General features: G+C 41.0%; 1 protein-coding gene across 31 annotated transcripts in view; it reads left to right on the top strand.

Moving 5' to 3' along the window:
- Positions 1 to 22,301, top strand: part of NEB (nebulin) — a 218,680-nt gene that overhangs the window by 150,123 nt on the left and 46,256 nt on the right. For all 31 annotated transcript variants that reach the window (XM_043488007.1, XM_043488010.1, XM_043488013.1 and 28 more), the window contains 19 exons: positions 326 to 523; positions 1,068 to 1,172; positions 1,866 to 1,970; positions 2,067 to 2,171; positions 4,830 to 4,937; positions 7,034 to 7,147; positions 7,462 to 7,659; positions 7,994 to 8,098; positions 8,719 to 8,823; positions 9,778 to 9,885; positions 11,474 to 11,581; positions 12,860 to 12,967; positions 13,515 to 13,619; positions 13,721 to 13,825; positions 14,458 to 14,556; positions 14,862 to 14,972; positions 18,958 to 19,062; positions 19,751 to 19,855; positions 20,112 to 20,216. In XM_043488007.1, the coding sequence (XP_043343942.1) occupies positions 326 to 523; positions 1,068 to 1,172; positions 1,866 to 1,970; positions 2,067 to 2,171; positions 4,830 to 4,937; positions 7,034 to 7,147; positions 7,462 to 7,659; positions 7,994 to 8,098; positions 8,719 to 8,823; positions 9,778 to 9,885; positions 11,474 to 11,581; positions 12,860 to 12,967; positions 13,515 to 13,619; positions 13,721 to 13,825; positions 14,458 to 14,556; positions 14,862 to 14,972; positions 18,958 to 19,062; positions 19,751 to 19,855; positions 20,112 to 20,216 (2,202 nt within the window). The remainder of the gene's footprint in view (positions 1 to 325; positions 524 to 1,067; positions 1,173 to 1,865; positions 1,971 to 2,066; positions 2,172 to 4,829; positions 4,938 to 7,033; positions 7,148 to 7,461; positions 7,660 to 7,993; positions 8,099 to 8,718; positions 8,824 to 9,777; positions 9,886 to 11,473; positions 11,582 to 12,859; positions 12,968 to 13,514; positions 13,620 to 13,720; positions 13,826 to 14,457; positions 14,557 to 14,861; positions 14,973 to 18,957; positions 19,063 to 19,750; positions 19,856 to 20,111; positions 20,217 to 22,301) is intronic.

Here is a 22,301-nt window from a genome sequence, read left to right as displayed (position 1 = left end):
CTTGAGACTTCCCCCGTCCCTGCCACATAGCCTTGCACACCTTTGGTAGCTGTCAGTTTTCACCCTTTCCCCCCTATTCCTCCAAACACGGTGAGGACTCTGTATTTGGAAAAAGGAGAAAACAAGGTTGGTTCCTCTTTGCTTTGTGTTATAGTAAAGGGATGGGAAATTTTTGAAGAAGTAGAATATATTAAAGTATCATTTTTTTAACCTTGGTCCAATCTAAAGGTATTGATGTATATTGAAAATAAGACTCTAGAAAAAATTGATCAGAGTAGCTTAATGGCTTTCTTATTTTTGTCTTTAAATATGTATCATTCTTTAGTTGAACTACAGAAGACATTATGAGGACACCAAAGCAAATGTTCATATCCCCCAAGATATGATGAATCACGTGTTGGCTAAAAGGTGTCAGTACATCCTCAGTGACCTGGAATACCGACACTACTTCCACCAGTGGACATCTCTTCCAGAAGAACCCAATGTTGTCCGGGTCCGACACGCGCAGGAGATCTTGAGTGATGTATGAGGTCCTTTCTGCAGCCTTCATCCAGCCCTGCCCAGGCCCCCATGCTCTTGTTGTCTCTGTATTCCTAAACCCTGCTGCTTTTCAATACAAAGTGGCAGGAGTAACTTTTTTTGATGTAAAGGTCCCCTCAGAGCGATGAGACACCTGTGTTAATTCTTTAACCTCTTCAACACTAGACTAAAACTGAGCTGTTACTATCCTCCTAAACTTCTTTAGACTAGGGCATTGGGCTTCCCTGGTAGCTCAGCTGGTAAAGAATCCTCCTGCAATGCAGGAGACCCCTGTTTGATTCCTGGGTTGGGAAGTTTCCCTGGAGAAAAGATAGGCTACCCGCTCCAGTAGTCTTGGGCTTAGCTTTTGCTCTCCTCCTAAACTTCTTTAGACTAGGGCATTAAAGACCTTCCAACTGTTGAAAAACCCATCCTATGGCAGCTGAGTATATACTAAGCACAGCCAAAGGCTAACAGGAGAAAATCAAATGCTCGATTGGAAGTTCAGTTAGTACCAGTCACCTTTCACTGCTCCTTCTTTCTTGCAGAATGTGTATAAGGATGACTTGAATTGGCTGAAAGGCATTGGGTGTTACGTTTGGGACACACCCCAGATCCTCCATGCGAAGAAATCATATGACCTCCAGAGTCAGGTGAGCTATATTACTAGATGAACTAGCTCACTGTGGATTGATGGACTCCATGATGCTCCCAGTGAGGTAATAGCAAGACTGTCTCTGTGCCCAGGTGAAAAGAGTGGCTCTGACATTACACAATCTAAGGGAACCAAAGACCCCTGCCAACAAAACCTCTTCTGGTGGCCGGCTCTTGTGCTGGCCTTCCTCAGTTTGAGTCTCCCCTGTGGTTGAAGGCTGTAGACATTTATTGCAGACTGTTATCTGCGAGCTATTTCATAGTGAACTACTCTCAAGCCATGTATACCTTAGTTGATCAGGTTGACTGGCAGGGAGTAGAAACCAAATGCATACCTTAACCATAAGTATTTAACTTTTGAAGTAAAAAGTAGTTATTTGGAAAACTTCACAGCAAAAATTCATCTCAGAGAGGGCAGCTATCTGATGGATGTTGAAATTGAGGGTCTATTGTCAGGGACAGAGTATAAGCATGAAAAGACAACATGATGAAGGAGGGACCTAGCAAAGATCCAGACTCCACTTTTGGTCAAGAGAAACTGTTAGTTTTGACAGCTGTACAAAGCCTGCAGGACTGTCCAGCCTATCCTTTTTGTTAAGATTAAAGCAGAAACCCAGAAATGTACATCTAAGTTGGCACAAATGGCAGACCTTCATTTTACCATTTTCAGTAACTTTTCTTTTTCTTCACAGATACTGTACACAGCAGCAGGTAAAGAAAATCTAAAGAATTACAACCTGGTCACAGACACACCACTTTACGTGACTGCTCTTCAAAGTGGCATTAACGCCAGTGAGGTGAGTCTTCCATGCACAGCTCTCCCAGGACAAGCTGTGATGGTCTTACATGTTGTCAAATAATAGAAAAGAATAACCCATCTTCTTTGTCTGTAGGTGAAATATAAAGAGAATTATCATCAGATCAAAGACAAATACACGACAGTTCTAGAAACGGTGGATTATGACAGAACCAAGAATCTGAAGGATCTGTTTAGCAGTGTGAGTTGAGTTTTCTTTTCTCTGTATTTGAGTTACCTTTTCCACCTTTAGAGACAATAAGAGATTAAAAGGAGCAAGCAACCTTACCCCCAAAGTAGGAGCCTTAAGTTCCTACTTTATCTTATAAATTCTAATAGGTACAAGAAAATAAGCCCCAATTTGAGTATTGTTCTATGTCATGCAGTTGATAAAAATTCACTAACTCATTCCCTAGTGCAAACAGGTACTGTTGGAGCTATTCTTTGTTGACCTTGAACTTGTTTTTTTTCCCTAGCTTTTCCTTTGGCCAGTGACTTATAGATCAAGAGAGGCACTCTTTTTTCCTCCTCTGAATTGGTTAATTCATCAAACATTTTTTAAACTTCATTTTGAAATAATTTTAGATTTACAGAAAAATTGCAAAAAGTATTAAAGAGAATTCCCATATACTTTTCTCCATAGAACAATTACCAAAACAAAAGAAATAAACTTTGTAATAATGTTATAGACTTTATCCAGACTTCAACAGTATTTCCACTGAAGTGCTTTTCTGTCCCAGATGCCAGTCCAGGATCCCATGCTGCATTTGGTTATCATGACTCCTTAGTCTCTTTGTATCTGAGAATTTCTTAATTCTTCCTTGTCTTTTTCTGATCTTGACCCTTTTGAAGAGTTCTGGCCAGTTATTGTTTAGAATGTTTTAAAGCTTGAGTTGATCTTAAGTTTGCTCATGATTAGGTTTAAGGTATTCCTATTTTTGGCAAGAATAGCACAGAAGTGATGTGCCCTTCTCAGACCATCATAGCTAGTGGTACATGGTATCAGTACCTGGGAATGACCTTGATCACTTATTTTTCGTTGCTATCTGCTGGGATTCTCCACTGTAGACTTTCTTTTTTACCTTTGATATTAATAAATATCTTGGACGAGATTCTTTGGGACTGTGCAATTATCCTGTTTCTCCTCACACTTTCTCCCATATATTTTAGCATCCATTGATGGATCTTACCTGCAAGAATTGTTACAGTTCCCTACCAGTTGTTTTCTCTTGCCCTTATCCCTTCTACATTTATCAATTGGAATTCTTCTGTAAGGAACAGCTGTTCCTTCTACACTGTCAGTTTCTCTGTTTATTTGTATCAGTATAGGCTCATGGATATTTATTTTATTCTATGGGATAGAATCTAATGTTACTGTTTTTTATTTTGATGCTCAAATGGTTTCAGCTTTGCTATTGGGAACTATTATTGTCTAATACAATTCATCACCACAGGGTTCATTCACCTTTTCCTTGTTTTTAACTTATTTTTCCAACTTGTAACTTTCTAATTCCTTTCCAATGAAAACATTGACTCTCATTATCTATGATATATCTACTTATTTGTGCCACCCTTGTATGCATATAAAATACTTTCAGAATTTCTAACACACACCCCTGTGAGAAACAAACTTACTAACTAGAGTAAGGTGTTTTGTGTACAGTTATTTTTGCTTATAGCCTTAGAATATCCAGTCAAGATACCATTTTATAAACTAACTCAGTTGTTTTCTTCACCACTTCCTTCACTGTAGCTTTGTTATACATTTGTAATACAGTTAGATTTATCTGCTACAGTTTGTATTCTATTTTAGTTCCCTTCCCCATTCTGATTCTTGGTTGTTTGTTTTAATTTGCATACAGTAAATTTTACTCTTTGTGGTACATAGTACTGACAAATACATAAAATCATGTATTCACCATTATAGTCAAGATACAGAAAAATTCTATATCACCTCCAAATTAACCCTTTCTGCCCCACTCCTCTCCCCTGGCATCCACAGAGTTTTTTTTCCTGTCCCTATTGTTTTACTTTTTCCAGAAGGTCACTTAAATATGATTACATGGTGTGTAGCCATTAGGTCTGTCTTCTTTCTCTTAGCAAAATGCATTTACGTGTTAGCAAATAGCTGCCTAAATCAGTACTTTATCCTTTTTATAGCAAAACAAAATTCTAAACCATAGTTTTTCCAGTCACAGCTAAAAGCACACCTGAGTTGCATCCAGTTTTTGACAATTATGTAAAGATGCTGTATATATTTGCATATAGGTTTTGTGTGTTCATGGGCTTCCCTTGTGGCTCAGCTGGAAAAGAATCCGCCTCCAATGCGGGAGACCTGGGTTTGATCCCTGGGTCGGGAAGATCCCCTGGAGAAGGGAAAGGCTACCCACTCCAGTATTCTGGCCTGGAGAATTCCATGGACTGTATAGTCCATGGGGTCACAAAGAGTCGGACACGACTGAGCGACTTTCATTTCACTTTGTGTGTTCATAGCTTTTTATTTCTCCTGAGTAAATAAATACCTAGAAATGGAAACATTTTATCTCCTGCTATATGTCTATTTAATATTAGTGGTTTTCATCCTCTAGGAATCCTAGACCTATGGAGGAATGAATAGGTCATCAAAATCTCTGATAACTGTCAAACTGTGATAAGTGCTATGGGAGAGAACAAAATAATGGACTCTGAAATTATGAACAAGTCAGTAAAACAGTTATTTACTTAGGAGCACTTGGCTCCCACAGAGTGAGATTCGGGGTTGTTAGGGAATGTCTAAGAAGGACAGAAACCGGGAAAATTTGCCTCTGGAAGCTATCCAGGTTGCATTATTCTGTGTTCACAAGATTTTTAACCCCTACAGAACGTGTACAAGGAGGCCTGGGATAAAGTGAAAGCCACCAGCTACATCCTGCCTACTAATACCATGTCCCTGACACATGCCAAGAACCAGAAGTACATGGCCAGCCATGTAAGTCAATTAGCCTTCCCACCATTCCTTGCCCTTCCCTGCTCTCCTCTCCCAGAATGTTTCTGGTTGGTTCCTGTGCTGCCCAGAAGGACCCTCAGCACTTTCAAAGGGGCACACCACCAAAAAATTCCAGGCGCTCGGTCGTCACAAAATCTGTGCATTTAGTTTTCCTCTCAAGGGCTGTAAAGTCCAGAGACAGTCACACACACATGAAGGACACCAGTGTGACCTTTTAGGCCTCCTATGTGCAAATGGCATGGGTGGATATGGATATTTTTGCCAGAAATGAAATAGAGGACATAATACCCCATATAAAATGCACTCTTTTTTTAATAGAATTATGTGACCTTTGGTAGAAAAATAAACCAGTGAATGTGATAACTAGTTATTTCATCAGCCCCAAATATATGATTTAAGAGTAAATCATTAACTTTATAACTATGAAATATAAAAATTTAAAAATCTTTTGAAACTGTTTTTTAAAAACAAAACTTTTCATAGGTATAGATATAATTTTCAAAAAATCCTAAATCACATGAGCTGTTTAAATATAGTATAAGGTCTTAGCACTTTTAACCCTTTATGCCTAATATGTTAAGTAAAACCTTTTATTGTAAAACTCCCTATAAATTTCATTGCAGTTCTAATAGGCCTAGTTTTCTTTCAGAAACTTTGCCTCTATTAGAGACTTTTACCTCTTAACTTTGAACATTTTATGTAACACTTTAGACCAATATTTCTCAGATCTTTTTTCCCACACTGAGAAATCTATTTTGTACTGCAGATCAACACATACATATATACCTGAAGTTTTTGAGAGTTCCTTCTGACATAAGTATTTTACAGAAGAGTACTTATTGCTACACTAAAGACAGTGCATCCTGATCTTTCAATTCTATTCTCTTAATCTTCATATAAATGCTAGAGACCCAGGAAGTTGGTTTCACTACCATCTAACGGGCCTGGAAATGCACAGTATAGAAAAAGACTTGGTTAGACAACATATATGGAATTAATTTTTACCCAGAGGGAAAAATTAAATCTATATGATTTTTCCCAGAACTAACTTAATTTGGAAGATTGCAAACAAACTAGCCCAAAGGATCAAGCTTTTCATTCGAGAATTTTTTGTAGATAGTTTTCAGAAAGCTCGGCAAAGGCTTTTTCCTTTAGTCATGAAAAAAACTTACAGATGCAAGATTCTCCAGGCAAATTGTTCTTGAAATTATATCAAACATAGAGAAATTAATTGTTAAAAGAAGGATTTCAACTTTAGTTTTTTTTTTAATGCCTTTGAATACTAGTTTCTTTATAACTGAGGAATAGCTTAGATATAAGGAGCATGTGAACTAATGTTCTAGAAAATTCTGATGGGAATTTCCTTGATTTCCATCAGTGAAGAGTTTTACTGAAATTCTGCATAAATACTCCTATCTTTCCTTTTTTTGTCTTAACCGAGATGTGGGCCTCTGAGTTGTAAGAGAATTGTTATTTTATCATATGCCAGAAGAGAGGATCCCAGTCTCTGTAAAGGCCTTTCCTCCTAGTCCATAAAATAAAGAAACATTCATTAATAGGCAATATGGCTTAAGAACTAGACATCAGTTTTCCCGTAGAATTTAGTTGCACTGTATTTTTGGAAAACCTCATAGAAACTGAAATTCAAGGATTGAGTCTGTTACGCACCAGACTTGTCAGTTATTAAAAACAAAGAAATTCCTGAGCACATTTTTCATCTTTTACTATGGTTAAGAAAAACAAAGCCAATATCACAAAAGAGATCATTTTTAAATTACATCATCTTTAAAATTAGTTGTAGTACCAGCAGAAATACTTGTATTGGTATGGGAGTTTTTAAAATGATATCTACAGGATGTTTACACATAGTCTGATCTAATCGTCAGGTAATCCTATGGCATGTATCATGCTCCCCCTACCTCTGGGCACAGACAGAGAAACAAGCTCAGAAAAGTGCTGACCCCAAGGTGGCCCGTCTCAGAGTTGGGTTCTTATTAATTAAGTCTCATGTTCTTTTAACAATATAGATCCATCACTCTTCAAAACTGTTTTACTTCCTTTGTATTTTCTCTCTATAGACCAAATACCGTGAAGAATATGAGAAGTTCAAAGCTCTTTACACTTTACCCAGAAGTGTTGACGATGATCCGAACACAGCACGGTGCCTCCGAGTTGGCAAGTTTAACATCGACGTAAGTGATCCTAAAGGCTGGTTTCAAAAGCCAAGTAACAGAACCACCAACTCTAAGTCAGAACATCATTCTCTTCAGCAATGCGCATGGCACTGACTGTGCACATGTGAAGAAGCTGAGAGTTATTTCAGCCCATACTGCTTCCCCCAACCCCTATGAATCTGCAGAAAGTGTCAGAAACTTCCAGTCCCCACTCTGCCCCCAACCTATTGCTCTAAGTGGTGCCCGACCTCTGTGGTGTCTAAGAAAGGCACGTGTTGCCATGATCCTTGCATAGTTCCCTGTGTAACTGGTGTGTTACATTATCTCCACAGCGCCTGTACAGATCTGTTTATGAGAAGAACAAGATGAAAATCCACATAGTGCCTGACATGGTAGAGATGGTTACCGCTAAGGATTCTCAGAAGAAAGTCAGTGAGATCGACTACCGCCTTCACCTCCACGAATGGATTTGCCACCCCGACTTGCAAGTCAACAGTCACGTCAGGAAGGTCACAGACCAGATCAGTGACGTAAGTCCACTGCTTATGAAGGTCCTCCTCCCCAGCCCCACAGCGTGCCCCCCACCCCACCGCCTGAAGAAAGACGGACTCACTTGGTTCTTCAGCTCAGCCCTCTTCCAGAATCACCTTCCTGTACACTCAGGGGTCTGCCAGGAATTTGAGCTGTCCCTAGAAGCAGGGCTCTGCATGCTGAAGTCTGCAGAGCACCCATGGCCTCAGGGCATAATGTCTTGCTTTTCGTTCTGCAAAGTCATCCTGGGTCTGGAGCGTGTCTGTGTCTTTGGTGTTAAAGTTCCAGTCAAGTTTTCTTGTTCTGACCCCCTCCATCTGTTGCAACCTCCAGATTGTGTACAAGGATGACCTCACCTGGCTGAAAGGCATTGGTTGCTACGTCTGGGACACTCCTGAGATTCTCCACGCCAAGCATGCTTACGATCTACGCAACGATGTGAGTTTACCTTGTTTTTTGGGTTTTGGTTCTTTCAAGTATGCTTCCTTCCCTGTGTGGTCTAGAGGCAAGGGGAGAGGACGTCAAGTACAGACACTGTCACACCCAACTGTGTCTGAAGTGGTGATGAGGATGGCCGAGCTGGAGGAAGATGCTGAAGAGCAGAGTGGCCATTTCTCAGGAATGCAGACAATGCAGATGAGCTGTCCCATTGTCCTCTGGTACAGAAGGGACCCCTGGTTCTTCTCACCACTTTATGAACGATTTTGGATATATTAATGAGCACATAATACCTATTGTTAGAAACATCTCATTTATTAGGAGTCTGTGATGCTATGGACAGGATCTATTTGTAAAGAGAGGATTTGCTAGGTAAGGTAATACTATAATCAAGATTTTAGTAAGAAAGCTTAAATATTTCTAGGAAGGCAGTTGTCAAGCCTCCTAGAAGACTCTAGACAATCCATGTGACTATAAGCATTGATTATGCTGATTGTTATAAAATTCAGGGCTAATGTAATGCCATGAGCTAAAAGCAACCAAGCTCTATGTGAAAACCAACAATTTCAAATATACTGAATGGTCTAACACAGGCTTATTTTCTTTCTTCCTCTTGACAGATCAAGTACAAAGCTCACATGCTGAAAACAAGGAACAATTACAAGTTGGTTACTGACACTCCTGTCTATGTTCAGGCTGTCAAAAGTGGGAAACAGCTAAGTGATGTAAGTGCCCACTGGAGAAGTTACTTCAGGGAGAGGAAAACAGGGCCACCACACTAGCAGGAGTGGGAAGAACAAAAGACAGTCAGGGCCAGGCCGTTTCTCAGTGGGAGACCAGTGTTGGTGCCTTAGAAAGTACTGAGGAGTCTTCTCTGATTTCCTAAAACCTGATGTGTTCTATTAGTTTCCTGGGGTGGCATTGTAAGTAATCCAAGTTTATGAAATCCTTAGTGTTTTAGAACTTCCCAGGTTGCTTTTTGTATCCTTGTGTCATGAGCAATGCTTTATGCCTCACCGTCTCAGCTTTCTAATTCATCTAGTGCTCACTGTGGTAAGGGAAGATCCCCTGGAGGAGGGATTGGCCACCCACTCCAGTATTCTTGCGTGGAGAATCCCATGGACAGTCCATAGCATTGCAGAGCTGGATGCGGCTTAGCACATGTGCATGCATGATGAGATGGAGAGAAGAGGGTCTCTGCAGTTACTGATGAGGCTTCTAGCACATGTAATCTGATAGACTTGAGAGAGGCACCTAATCCCCTGAGCCTCATCATCCTTATGTGGGCAGCGGGAAAGTGGATGGAAATACCTGTGTAATAGCACAGTGGTACAGAGCAGGCTGCCCCCTTTTTACTAACCCCACAGGTTAATAAGCAAATGTTAAATCCCACCAGTGAGTCAGAACATGAAAACCTTTTATTGTGGAACTCGTGCTGGTAAAACGCCTGTTCTTCCACTTCATATGCCTGAGCTGACTCTTCCACTGATTTCTCAGCGTGGGATCCACACACTGGCCCTATTCCATTGGACAAGGCCTAGTATTCGAGATAGAGTTCCTGAGGCAAAGGGAGCAGGCTGCCATCTTTATATTAAGAGACTTGCATTTGCATTTACTTTGCTTCTTTTAACCCTGAGGCCACAGTGCAGTCCACTCACTCTGCTTCTCTCTGCATCCAGGCTGTCTACCACTATGACTACGTGCACAGCATCAGAGGCAGAGTGGCTCCGACCACAAAAACCGTGGATCTGGATCGGGCCCTTCATGCATACAAGCTCCAGAGTGAGGTGAGCAGTGAGGGCTGGGCAGACTGCCCGGCAGAAACCCAGGACGGGGGCCAGGCCTCTGTAGAAGTGGCCTCTCCTGGGTATCCTCAGCCTGACCTTGTAAATCATAAAGACTGCTCCAGTCACATGAGCTAAACAAAACAAAACAGAAAAAACAGTATATCACCTGTCTGCCCTCTTGGCTGAGAGCAAGCAGTGGGCATTTTTGGAAAAATGCATACACAGAAGAGGATCAATCAACTATCTCTGCTCTCAAAAAGCTTACAGTCCAAGACAAGAGGACAGAGACAAGGCATGTAGTCATAAAAGACCATGTACAGTAAGAAATAAAGCTAAAGATTGCAGTTAGAATTCAGAAGAGAAAGAAACTAGATTCCACTCACATATTTAATATCCTTGTTCTTTGTTATCTGGTAGTCAGGAAGATCCCCTGGAGAAGGAAATGGCAACCCACTCCAGTATTCTTGCCTGGAGAATCCCATGAACAGAGGAGCCTGGTGGACTACAGTCCATGGAATCGCAAAAGAGTCGGGTGCGGCTTAACGACTAACACTTTCACTTTCAGTGTTACATTGGTCTCAAGTTTAATGCCTCTCTCCTCTATTGAATGTTAAAAGTAATTTGGTTTTTAATATTTTAAGTACTAGTCTTAATTCCTATACCTCCCCTGAGAGACAGAATATTTCAAATCGTAGAAACTCCTTTCCTCCTCCTGCATGAAATATGAGCCTCCTGACCCAACAGCCTAACATCAAGACATTGTGTTTACGGGCTCCCAAAGATGTGTCTCATAATTACTACTATCTCAGGATTGGTGATGGTTTGAATATCAGCTAACCATAGGGTTAACCACAGAGGTGGCGCTGGCTGCCTGTTTACTTTTCCCAAATTATTGCTGGATGCTATTCTGTGAACCAGGCGTATGTTTAGAAATAGAAGTATTTTCTTTAAGCCTCTTCACTCATTGCTCTTTAAAAAAAAAAATACATTGAGTAATTTAATATGTATGGATGTGAGAGTTAGACTATAAAGAAAGATGAGCACCGAAGAATTGACGCTTTTGAACTGTGGTATTGGAGAAGACTCTTGAGAGTCCCTTGGACTGCAAGGAGATCCAACCAGTCCATCCTAAAGGAGATCAGTCCTGGGTGTTCATTTGGAAGGACTGATGTTGAAGCTGAAACTCCAATACTTTGGCCACCTGATGTGAAGAGCTGACTCATTTGAAAAGACCCTGATGCTGGGAAAGATTCAGGGCAGGAGGAGAAGGGGACGACAGAGGATGAGATGGTTGGATGGCATCACCAACTCTACAGACATGGGTTTGGGTAAACTCCCGGAGCTGGTGATGGACAGGGAGGCCTGGCGTGCTGTGGTTCATGGGGCCACAAAGAGTCAGACACGACTGAGCAACTGAACTGAATTTAATTCATTGCTTGACTCTTAGAATTTACTTAATTCCTTCTTGAAATCAATTCAGTGAGTGTAAGTAGATTGAAAACCTAACACAAGCTGGAAATGATTTGTTTAACTTAGATCCATCATTTGATATAGTTGTCATTTAACTTGCTCTTCTTCATTCTGGCAGAATCTGTACCGAAAAGCTGGCCTGCATGCCCTGCCTACTGGATACAGGCTTCCAGTTGACACCCCTCACTTCAAACACACCAAGGACACCCGATACATGAGCAGCTATGTGAGTGGTCTCCTCCTTGTTGAGATGGGGCTTAAAGTAGGAAGGAGGATACTAATATTTATTAATAGCCTATTTTCATCCCCTTACTCACACCCTGAAGTTTCAGCATGATACAATGATGAGAGGAAATTCCCTTGCAGTTCAATGGTTAGGACTTGTCACTTTCACTGAGAGGGACACAGATTTAATCCCTGGTTGGGGAACTAGGATCTTTCATGTCATGCAGTGAGGCCAAAAAAAAGATGGAATTAAAATAGTTTTTTAAAAAACGATGGTAGCAGGGAAGGGAGATGGTGTATTTTCTAGGCGTGCCTGGTTAGCATGATGGGTTAGTAAACGACTTTCATGGGGTTCTATCTTCATGACTCAGTTACCTTGGCTCAGGGATCATGGCTGCCATAATGCTTCTAATTCTGTTGGCCTTAACACAGAAACATCCTGAACTATCTCAAATCACCTACTGGAAATGCTCCTTCATATGTGCACTACTGCTGTGTGGCGATACTGTAGTCTGCCTTCTGCAGTATCTTATTATTAAAAAAATACAACTTCACCGTGTGTTCCTTTGACAAGAAAGACTCTGATACTTGCCTCATGACTGACCTTCTGTGCCCATTTCCTAGAAAGCTCGGAGGGTACTTAGGTTCTCATTACCTGCAGCTTTCCCACTAGTGTCAGGTTGGGATGTAATGAGCAGACCGGGAGAGGCATTGTCTATCCTGGTGATTCTGACCTTTAGGCCATACCACAAACCAGCCATCAGCTCAAAAATGAGATCTTCCCTCCATAGTGCCCTCCAGAGCCCTGGAAATTGAACCTACTGACCAGCAAAGTCCCACAGCCAGTGACCCAGTAAGATGGTTTCCAAAGCAAAGTCACAGATTTAGTTATCTAACATCATTCTTTTAAACAGTTTATGAAATTGTTCATCCGTCAGTCTTAAAATCAGTCTCTCATTTCTGCTTTGCATATTCTTAATTTCCTAGCCATATTGGGACTAAAAATACAGGTTTTTTGTTGTGTTTTGCCTACCAACTTACAAACAGATTTAATCTAGGCAACCATGAATTGTATTCCTTTCTGGATCTGGCTTTATTAGCCAACAAAATAGTTTTCAAGACTTAGATTATTATAGAAATTTTGTCAATGATTTTTTTCCATACTTAATGCTTAGAGAGTAGTTTTCAAATGAAAGTGACAACCCTCTTCTATTTGACAAATGTGATGCTTACTCTTTGTTTATCCATCAGAGATCTCATTCTCACTTTGCTTTTGCAGTTTAAGTACAAAGAAGTTTATGAACACATGAAGGCATATGGGTACACACTTGGACCCAATGATGTCCCATTTGTCAACGTCCGAAGGGTCAACAGCATTATCAACGAGGTACTGTGATTATTAATTCTGTGAGGAGTTTCAAAGACCATGGCTTTGTTTGCAATGCATTAAGGATTAGTTGTATTTCAGCTACAAACTTTAATTTATCAGCAAGGAATAAGGGGATCCTGTCATCATTTTGATACTGGTATCCTGTGGCAATATTTTTATATATTTAGTAATACCTTTGTTGAGACCCACCCATCCATGGATTGTGATGCAAATTAATTCCTTCTTTTGACATTTGTATTAAAAAAATCTTTAATAAGGTTGCATATTAGTCTGATTCATGAGCTTGAATGGTTTTCTACGTGAACTATTGGTTTGAATATCTAACCCTACTTTCCAGCCATCTGATAGAAAGTGGAAGCCTGTGCTTCAAATTTTTCACTGAAGTAAAATAAATATCATTTTCCATGTTTTTCTAATTTCAATCACTTTCTGTACCTTGATCTTGCCTTTTACGGCTCTTTAAATATGTGAAATATTTGATTAATGTACAGATGCCCTCATCATCCTACACTAAACACCTGGAATGGTTTTCTCTCCAATGCAGAGACTGTATCGACAACTATACCACAAACTGAAAGACAAGATCCACACCACTCCCGACACTCCTGAAATCCGCCAAGTCAAGAAGACTCAAGAGGCTGTCAGTGAGGTGGGTATTTTCATAGGAGAGAGGGGAGGCCATGGAACCCAAGGGTGAAGGTCAACCATTGGTCTCTAATTTATGTGTTTATGGGCATTTTCCCCCTGTAGTTGATTTACAAATCAGACTTCTTCAAAATGCAAGGCCACATGATCTCGCTGCCGTACACACCCCAGGTGCTTCACTGCCGCTACGTGGGAGACATCACCAGTGATGTAAGTGTCTCATAAGGGTCTTTCTGGGGGACTCTTAACAAGAAGCAGGCTTGCTCTCCACATGGAAGCCAGCCAGTCTTTGAGCAGCCTTTTGCATTGAGTACTTGTAAACTGAGTGTACAACTTGGAGGTAAAATAGTGTGGAAGTAGGGGACCCCACATTTCTCCAAGTAGTAAGAGAACCACTTGGGAGATACAAGAATTGCTGACCACCGTTCTACATTCAACACCAAATCATTACTAGCACCTCACTCCAAGTGGCCTCTGTCCTAGTCACATTTAGTATATTTCTCTTGCTTACCACTACTCCCAGCCCCTTTCACCACTTCCTATTGTCACTTTTTTTTTCGCCTTGAATGTTTCCTTCTCATAAAAGACCAGTCCATTTAATCTATGGTATTTTTCATCCATATAATAATAAAATAATAGCCATGTCCTCTTTTCAGTTCAGTGTTAGCAATTTAAATTTTAAAACCCTGTGATTTCCTTGAGTTCAAGCAAACTCAGAGGACAGGGTGGATGTGATGAACCAAAATGAAGATCCTTCAGTATAAAAGTATCACTACTCTGTCTTAGTTGTTCTTGTTTTGAATTTGCTCACAACCAGCTATGTTTCTATGTTTGTGACACAGATTAAATACAAAGAGGACTTGCAGATCCTGAGGGGACTGGGCTGCTTCCTGTATGACACTCCAGACATGGTCCGCTCCCGGCACCTGCGGAAGCTCTGGGTGAGTGCCCCCCACCCCGCCCCAGCTTCACAGGCTGGGCAGGAAGAATCTTTGTAGCTTCTGTTAAGGGGAAATTTTCCCTCAACCCACTGAGCAAGTCATGACTCACTTAAGATGAGGTATGCCTCCTGTAAAAGGTAGTGGACTTAGTAAAATGACGAATGGTCTTTGGTCCTGCCTGGGAAGACACCCAGGACACAGAGAGGGTCACCGCGGCTTGCATGTACCCACCATTTGAACGCGTGACCACAACTTGCAATTCTTGAAGTAATTAATCGACCTTCATTCCCACTGTTGTCTTTAAGTCTCACTACCTATACACCGATAAGGCAAGGAAGATGCGGGACAAATACAAGGTGGTGCTCGACACTCCGGAATACAGAAAAGTGCAGGAACTGAAGACGCATCTGAGCGAGGTACGGAGATCTGTCACCATGCGGGCCTCATTCCTCTAAGTGACCTTTTTCCAGGCAATCGTACTAGGCCCAAATCCCCTTCTGCCTTTAATTACAGAGTGTGGCCACCCTGTGTAAACCAAGTTGGTTGACCTCACTTTGCCTCAGTTTACTTATTTTGTCCCTTTTTAATAAGATGAGGCTGTTGATAGTTGCCCTACCTATAGCTGAACATCGCACGATTTTGTAGATTGAAGAGTCCTTCTGTCTCACACTATTGTCGTAGTCTCCAAACTGAATTTATTTCTGAACTTTCTCTGTCATTAATCCCTGCAGTTAACATTCTGATCATGGCAGTGCTATCAATGGCTTTCTGCTCTGCTGCCCTCTCAAGTTCCAAAAGACTCAGTTTCATTTTCATCTGCCCCACCTTGCACCAAGGCTCCTGATTGACTGCAGTTAGCTGTGCACAGATGGGACCCTTCCACCTCTGTTGGTCCGTTGAAGATTGGCCCCCCATCTTATTTCCATGTGTATCCTATAGTGCTTTGGTCATAACAGATGTCCATGTTTGCCAGGGACTAAAAGGTGCTTCCTAGAGGTAAGGACATGCCACAAATGTAAATGGTCAGTGGGCCATTTTCCCTCAGCCCAGTTTGTCTTGTGGCCTTATTCATCAGACTCCATCCAGCTGTCAGGTCACTTCATTAGTTCTCCTTTCTCAGTAACTCTGATGTGTGCAGATTAGGAATGACTGATGTTCTTAGACTTAGAGGAGCCCTGGAAAATCAAGCATTGTCTTTGGTGGAGAGGAGCTGCAGCCTCCTAGACTCGGAGTGAGCCAGGGCAGAGGATGTCACCCTTCAGCAGTTACAAATGCTGCCCTGAGCACGTCTGCTTACCTGAGTGCGTCCCCCTGTTATTTCAACCAGTGCTAGCACTCAGATAGGAATGCACGTGGGGTTCCCCCCCCTCTGTAAAAGTACCTCTCCACTCTTGCTAAGTATCAGAATCATCTCTGAAGTATTTTAAAACTGCCCTTGAGTGGACTCCAATCCCAAGGCCCACACTAGACTCTGATTCTCTGTCTTGATATCTGTGTGCTTTTAGCTGCTCCATAGATAGTTCTAATATTCAGCCAGCACTGGAAACCACTGCTTTAAAGTATTACATCTCTCCTCCAGCCACCAAATAATTAAGTTGTTTGGGAACTTAATGTGCTTATTGGTCTCTTTGAAATACCTTTACTTCTCTTAGCTGTCTGGGTTCAGAATTATCTAAAACTTTAATTTCTCTTCTTCCCAATTCCTAGTGTGATTTTGTGCATATTATTCAACAACATTGAGGAAGAAAAATAGGCATTTTTTTTAGTAGTGCAATTTCTCTCACACTTGCCGCACTGTAGAATGACCTGGCTTGAGAAAATACCAATTCAAGCTATTACCTTGGATTCAGAAGGTCTGGGGTAGAGCCTGCAAATTGTGCTTAATAAGGGCTTTGGGGTTTCTTTTCTAATTGAAGGATAATTGCTTTACAATACTGGTTTTGTTTCTGCCATACATCAACATGAGTCAGCCATAGGTGTACATACGTCCCCTCCCTCTGAACCTCCCTCCCACCCCATCCCACCCCTCTAGGTTGTCACAGAGCCCTGGTTTGAGTTCCCTGAATCATGCAGCAAATTCCCATTGGCTATCTGTTTTACTTACGGTAGCGTATGTTTCCATGCTACTCTCTCCACTCATCTCACCCTCTTCTTCCTCCGCAAGGACTTTGGGGTTTTTAAAGATCAGGAAAGTTTTGGAAACACTGGCTTAGTAAAAAGTTGATGACTCAAAGTTCAACTTATTGATTTTGGAGTTGTCTTTAAATTGTGCAACTTTTTGACACGTATTTATTTGTAGTACTGGGAAGCAGAGATGTTGTCCCAAGGAGCATAAACAATGCATACCAAACAATGCATGCCTAAGTACAGGGAAAATATACTTCAAAGGGAATTATAGAAATGGCATGGAGGTGAGTCTTTGTTCCAAATTTACTTCCATTTTATGTGACCTTATCTAATTCACTTCAACACCCCAATTTCCTGAGCTAGAGAATTAGACTAGATGATGATTTGGGCTTCTTTTAGCCATAAAATTCCATGCTTTTGTGGATTTGGTTTATTCAAAAATATAGCCTGGGAGAAAGAATACATTTCTATTTATCTCCTTTCTTTCAGTAGTAACACCAAAAACAGTCCCAAGCAAATGAGCTAAATTTTGTTTCAACTTGTACTTATATATAATTTAGATGTAAGAAAATGGACAGGTACATACATATGTATATACATATTATTTATTTCCTACATTTTATCTGTTCAACCAGCATTTTTATCCATGATTAGGATAAATTAGGGTTTATTCTCAATTTAGACTTTCTAGTTTGCCTTATTATATTAAATAATAACAAATAGCCTCAATATTTATTAGTGGGCTATTATTTTTCAGATCTTTTATCTAAATACAAGGTGATAAAAGAATGATAAACTGAGCTTCTGCAATCCATGGGCTCATAATCTCTGAGAAGAAACAGACATCAATAGGATAAGTAGTATCCTACAGGAATGATCAAGACAGTATGGACTCTAGGGGTTCTTCAGGCAGATAAAACAGGAAAGAAAATTCTAGGTAGAAAGTATTTGAAATTGGCCATAATGAGTTCTAGAAACTGGGATGGGTTTCAGATAGCACATGGGGAATATGGAAGACTGTTGGGAAATGAGATTGGAGACCTAGGATAGACAGGCCAGGTTATGAAGACTTGTGGTTGGTATATTAATGATCTTGGACTTGATGAGAAGTCATTGAAGAATTATTTCCGAGCAGGAAAGTCTGAACATTAAGACGTAATTAGTTCTGAACTTTAAGAAAATCTTTTTCTCAGGCTTGTTAAAGATGGGTAAGCCCTGTGAAGTGTCCAGTAGAGGATTTGGGAAGGTGGTTTAGAGGCTCTTAAGGATGTATAGTAACAAGAGGTATAGGAGGCTGAACTAGGGCATTGGCAGTGGGAAAGGAGAAGAAGGTCATATTTAAGAACTGTCACAAAGTTAGGAGTCCAGGATTCATGACTGTTTTGGTGTACAGATGAGGGAAAAGGGTTCTAGAATGACTCCCCAAGTTTCTGGCCTGTGTGGCTGGGATATCAAGGAGCTATTTAATAAAATTTGGAAGCCATAAATCTCAGACTGATGGTTGAGGTCCTGGGTACAGATGAGGCTATCCAAGCAGAATGTATAGGGTAAAAGGGGCCAAGCCAACACTTAACTCCAGCTAATAGCTGTCTTTGGGGGAGTGCAGGACCATAGAAGGAAGCTGAGGAATGCCTAGAAAGATGGGAGGCCACCTAGGGGAGAACAGGGGAATGGAAGGCAGAGAACAGAGTTCAGGAGTGAAATTGCTGAGCAGTTACAGTTGCTGCAGAGAGGCATTCTAGGATTTGGCAATTGTAATGTTTGCGGTAGTCTTAATGAAATTCACTTCATTGGAGTGGTTGGGTAGCAGCCAAACTATTCCCTTGAGAAGTTAATCAAAAGAGAAAAGAAAAACATAGTCTGCTTGGTTGTGAAAGAAAGAAATAAGGCCTTTGGCAGAAGTTGGAAAAGACTTGATGAAAAGAGGGACTTGGGTCCATTTGTAGAAGAAGGGAAGAAGGCTGGAAAATCAGGGCTGAAGGTTTAGAGAGTCGGGGGTAACTGCTGGAACAGGGTCCTAGACGGCATGAGAGAGAAGGGACCGGGAACATAGCGGGAGGCTGGGCCCTTAACAGGCTGCAGAATGTTTCTAATTTTGATACAGGGGAAAAAGAAAAGGAGAGGGTAAATAAAGTATTAGTTTGTTGGACAGAAATTGAGGTTGTCACAGTGGGAGAGCCCCTGCTTTGTCTCTGAAGTCAGCAATAAAGGCATCTGCAGGGCACAGAATCTGTCAATGAAACGGAATGATGGTTATCACTATTTTATCTCCAGCTGGTGTACAGAGCAGCAGGAAGGAAGCAGAAGTCAATCTTCACTTCAGTTACTGATACACCTGATCTCACCAGAGCCAAGAGAGGGCAGAAGCTTCAGAGCCAGGTAACGTTCATACATGAAGATTCAGAAACCTCCCGGGCTGGGACCACGGGGAGTGTGTGTGTGTGTGTGTGTGTGTGTGTGTGTAGGGGGGTGGTTCTGTGTTCCTGACCACTCCTGTCAGTGGCAGACCCTCATATTTGGTGGTCCTGATGCAGCCTCATGCCCTTTAACTTCAAGAAGCTGTTTTCTCTGGGGGCAGTTGTCACTATGGTTAGGTTTCACATGAGCAGGTAATGCCATGCCGTCTTTTCTAAGTTCTATACAATTTTAATCACTGGATGAGTGGTCTGTGGACTCCAGGTGCTAAAAGTAAATTTTTAAAATTTGTTCCATAGAACCTATCTTTTGTCCAAAGACAAACGAGACCACATTTCACACATTGAGGCAAAAATGGAGGAAAATATGTTGAGGAATCTATCAGAATCGTCTCATTCTTCTGTTGGCATTTTATCACATGTGTTTAGATTAAACCATACTCAGCAATAAGAATGTTAGATAACTAGAGTGTGTACCTGTGTTTCTTAACAGGAGACAGAAAGAAAGAAACAAAAACACATGTAGCAAACAAAAGGGCAATAACAGGTAGATACTGCCCTTCCATTTTAGGGTTAGAAATGAATAAAGAGGACTGAATACTAAGTATAGTGTTTTATCTCTATAACATATGATCCCTACTCTTATTATTTAGTATCTATATGTTGAACTCGCCACCAAAGAAAGACCCCATCATCACGCTGGAAACCAGACCACAGCCCTGAAGCACGCCAGACACGTGAAGGACATGGTCAGCGAGGTAAGTTGGGAATTCAGCACTGAGGCACTGGGCAAAGAAAATAGATCCTTCATTCAAACCTTTACCTGCTGCCACTGATCAGAGAGCTCCTTTCTAGAAGTTGTGCTCAGCAGTATCAAGACACAGAAGGCAGAGCTATTCTCTTAACAAGCATTATCCATTGTGTCCCTAGGCTGGATCTGTGACATGGTTGTCAGTTGGGAAGGATGAAGACTCCTGAGCTTAAATTTCTCTCTCTTCCATCTTCATTTCTTAGAACAAGTACAAGATCCAATATGAAAAGATGAAGGACAAGTACACTCCGGTTCCAGACACACCAATCCTCATCAGAGCCAAGAGGGCTTACTGGAACGCCAGTGATGTATGCATCTCTGCCTTCTTCCTTCTGCTGTGAGGGGGCAGCCAAGGTGGTGGTACCTAAGAAGCATGAGATATTACAGTCACATCTGTAATTCAAAGTCCTGCCTCACAACATGAATCAGGAAAAAAACAAAAACACAAAAGCCAAACAAACAGGCACAAACAATACCCATTTGGCAAAGTCGCTAAGAGATGCTGAAAACCTACTGCTTTTCTTGTTACTCTTCTGAGCAAAAATATGACCCTTCTGATTCTTTGGTAGCATTTCCTAGGGATACTTGATGACTAATTGTTACTTATCTATAAAATGCTGCCCGCGGAGCCAGCCAAACACAGTTCCAAATCCTGATGCTATGATTTGTCTGCTCTATGACTCTATATTTCCCTATTTTTTCTGAGACTCTTTTCTTGTATTTGGAATGAGGATAAGAATTGTGATAATTAAATTAGACTAAATTTCAAGATAATGGTACACATTTTTAAAACAGTACTGGTCTCTTAGTTGACATTCAGAAAATATTTGTTCCTCCCTTGATTGCTAAGTCATGTGAATGATACATTTGTTAGAATTAGGAGGGACAGATTTTCATCTCTCATATCATATGATCAAGGACAAGAGTGCCTTTCAATGGTAATGAGATTTTCTGTTAATGAAGGTGTGAAATCAACCCTGGGTAGATGGACAGTCCTTACCAGTTTTGTGTCCCAGAACCCAACTGTGAATTCATTGCACCTGTTACCTGAGCTGGGGTCTCTGGAGGACTGCACTTGTTGGGACTTAACCCAGCTGAAAGTTCAAGCAACCCCATCACCCTCAACTTAGCAACATAACTAGGATTTCAAGGCATCTTAGCAAGTTACAGTGATCCCTAAACTGAATTGTGAAAAGGTACAGCAAATTGGAACAATATCTCAGTTCTATAATTTTGTCATAAATTTTCATTTGCATCTAAAAGGAGTCTGCTGGTTGGAAAGAGGCCATGTCAGTTTGCTTAAAACATAAGCTGAGAAAGTTATAATCTGTGAAAGTGCTGGTCACTCAGCGTGTCCAACTCTTTGTGACACCATGGACTGTAGCCCACCAGGTTCCTCTGTCCAGGGAATTCTCCAGGCAAGAATACTGGAGTGGGTAGCCTCTCCCTTCTCCCAGGGATCTTCCTGACCCAGGGATCTAACCCTAGGTCTCCCGCATTGTGGGCAGATTTTTCTGAGCCACCAGAGAAAATCATATGCTAACCTCAAAATCAATTTGCTTGGATATTTTTTGTCTTCTTGTGACATCCCCATCTTTATCACTTCAAGGTTACTGTTGAATATTAATTTGAACCAAACTTACTCACTTGCATCACCACTTCTCAGAGATGTCCACACAGTGAAATTGGCCCCTGGAGCTATCATTTTACACCAGTGTAACAAGGGTGGTATCTCACATTAAGTTCAGCCTATCTACCATGGCTATCCCCACAAGTAGAGCGAAACGATCTTAAGAGATTACCCATCTGAAAAACAAAGTTAAAGGTATCCTTCAATATGTGTTTGCTCAGCTATCCAGAAAAAAAGGGTTTGTTGAGGTTGCAAACAGTGTGTTGAGAGAAGTATTCATTTAGTGTAAATGAGATGACTCTTCTGTTATATTCCTAGGCTCAAGTCAAAGCTATATCTTTTGAAACATCACAGAGATACAGATTGTAATGAAATCAAGTTCAGGATTGCTCCATGGAGGAGACATTTTAATACCAGGAGTTAAAAACTAAATCTTTCTTCTTTTTCCACGTGCATTAGTAGGTCTTGGGCTCAACAAAGTTATGCTTTTTTTCCCTTTCTCCTCCCAAATGAGCTTTTGGTTTGCTCATTTTGCATCTAAATAAACTTTTTAAGTACTTTTAGATTTATAAAAAAGCTGTAGCAATAGTATAGTACAGAGTTCCCACATAGCCTACACCCAGTGCCCTATTGTTAACAGCCTACGTTACCATGGGACATATGTCACAAGCCAATATTGATGCATTATTTTTAACTAAACTCCATACTTTATGCAAGTTTCATTAGTTTTCTCCTAAAGTCCTTTTCCAGGATGTGAAAGAGC

Source organism: Cervus canadensis, chromosome 15 (assembly GCF_019320065.1).
Source record: "Cervus canadensis isolate Bull #8, Minnesota chromosome 15, ASM1932006v1, whole genome shotgun sequence".
NCBI lineage: Eukaryota > Metazoa > Chordata > Mammalia > Artiodactyla > Cervidae > Cervus > Cervus canadensis.
Note: the sequence above shows the minus strand (reverse complement) of the source record. Positions and strands in the feature narration are given on the sequence as shown.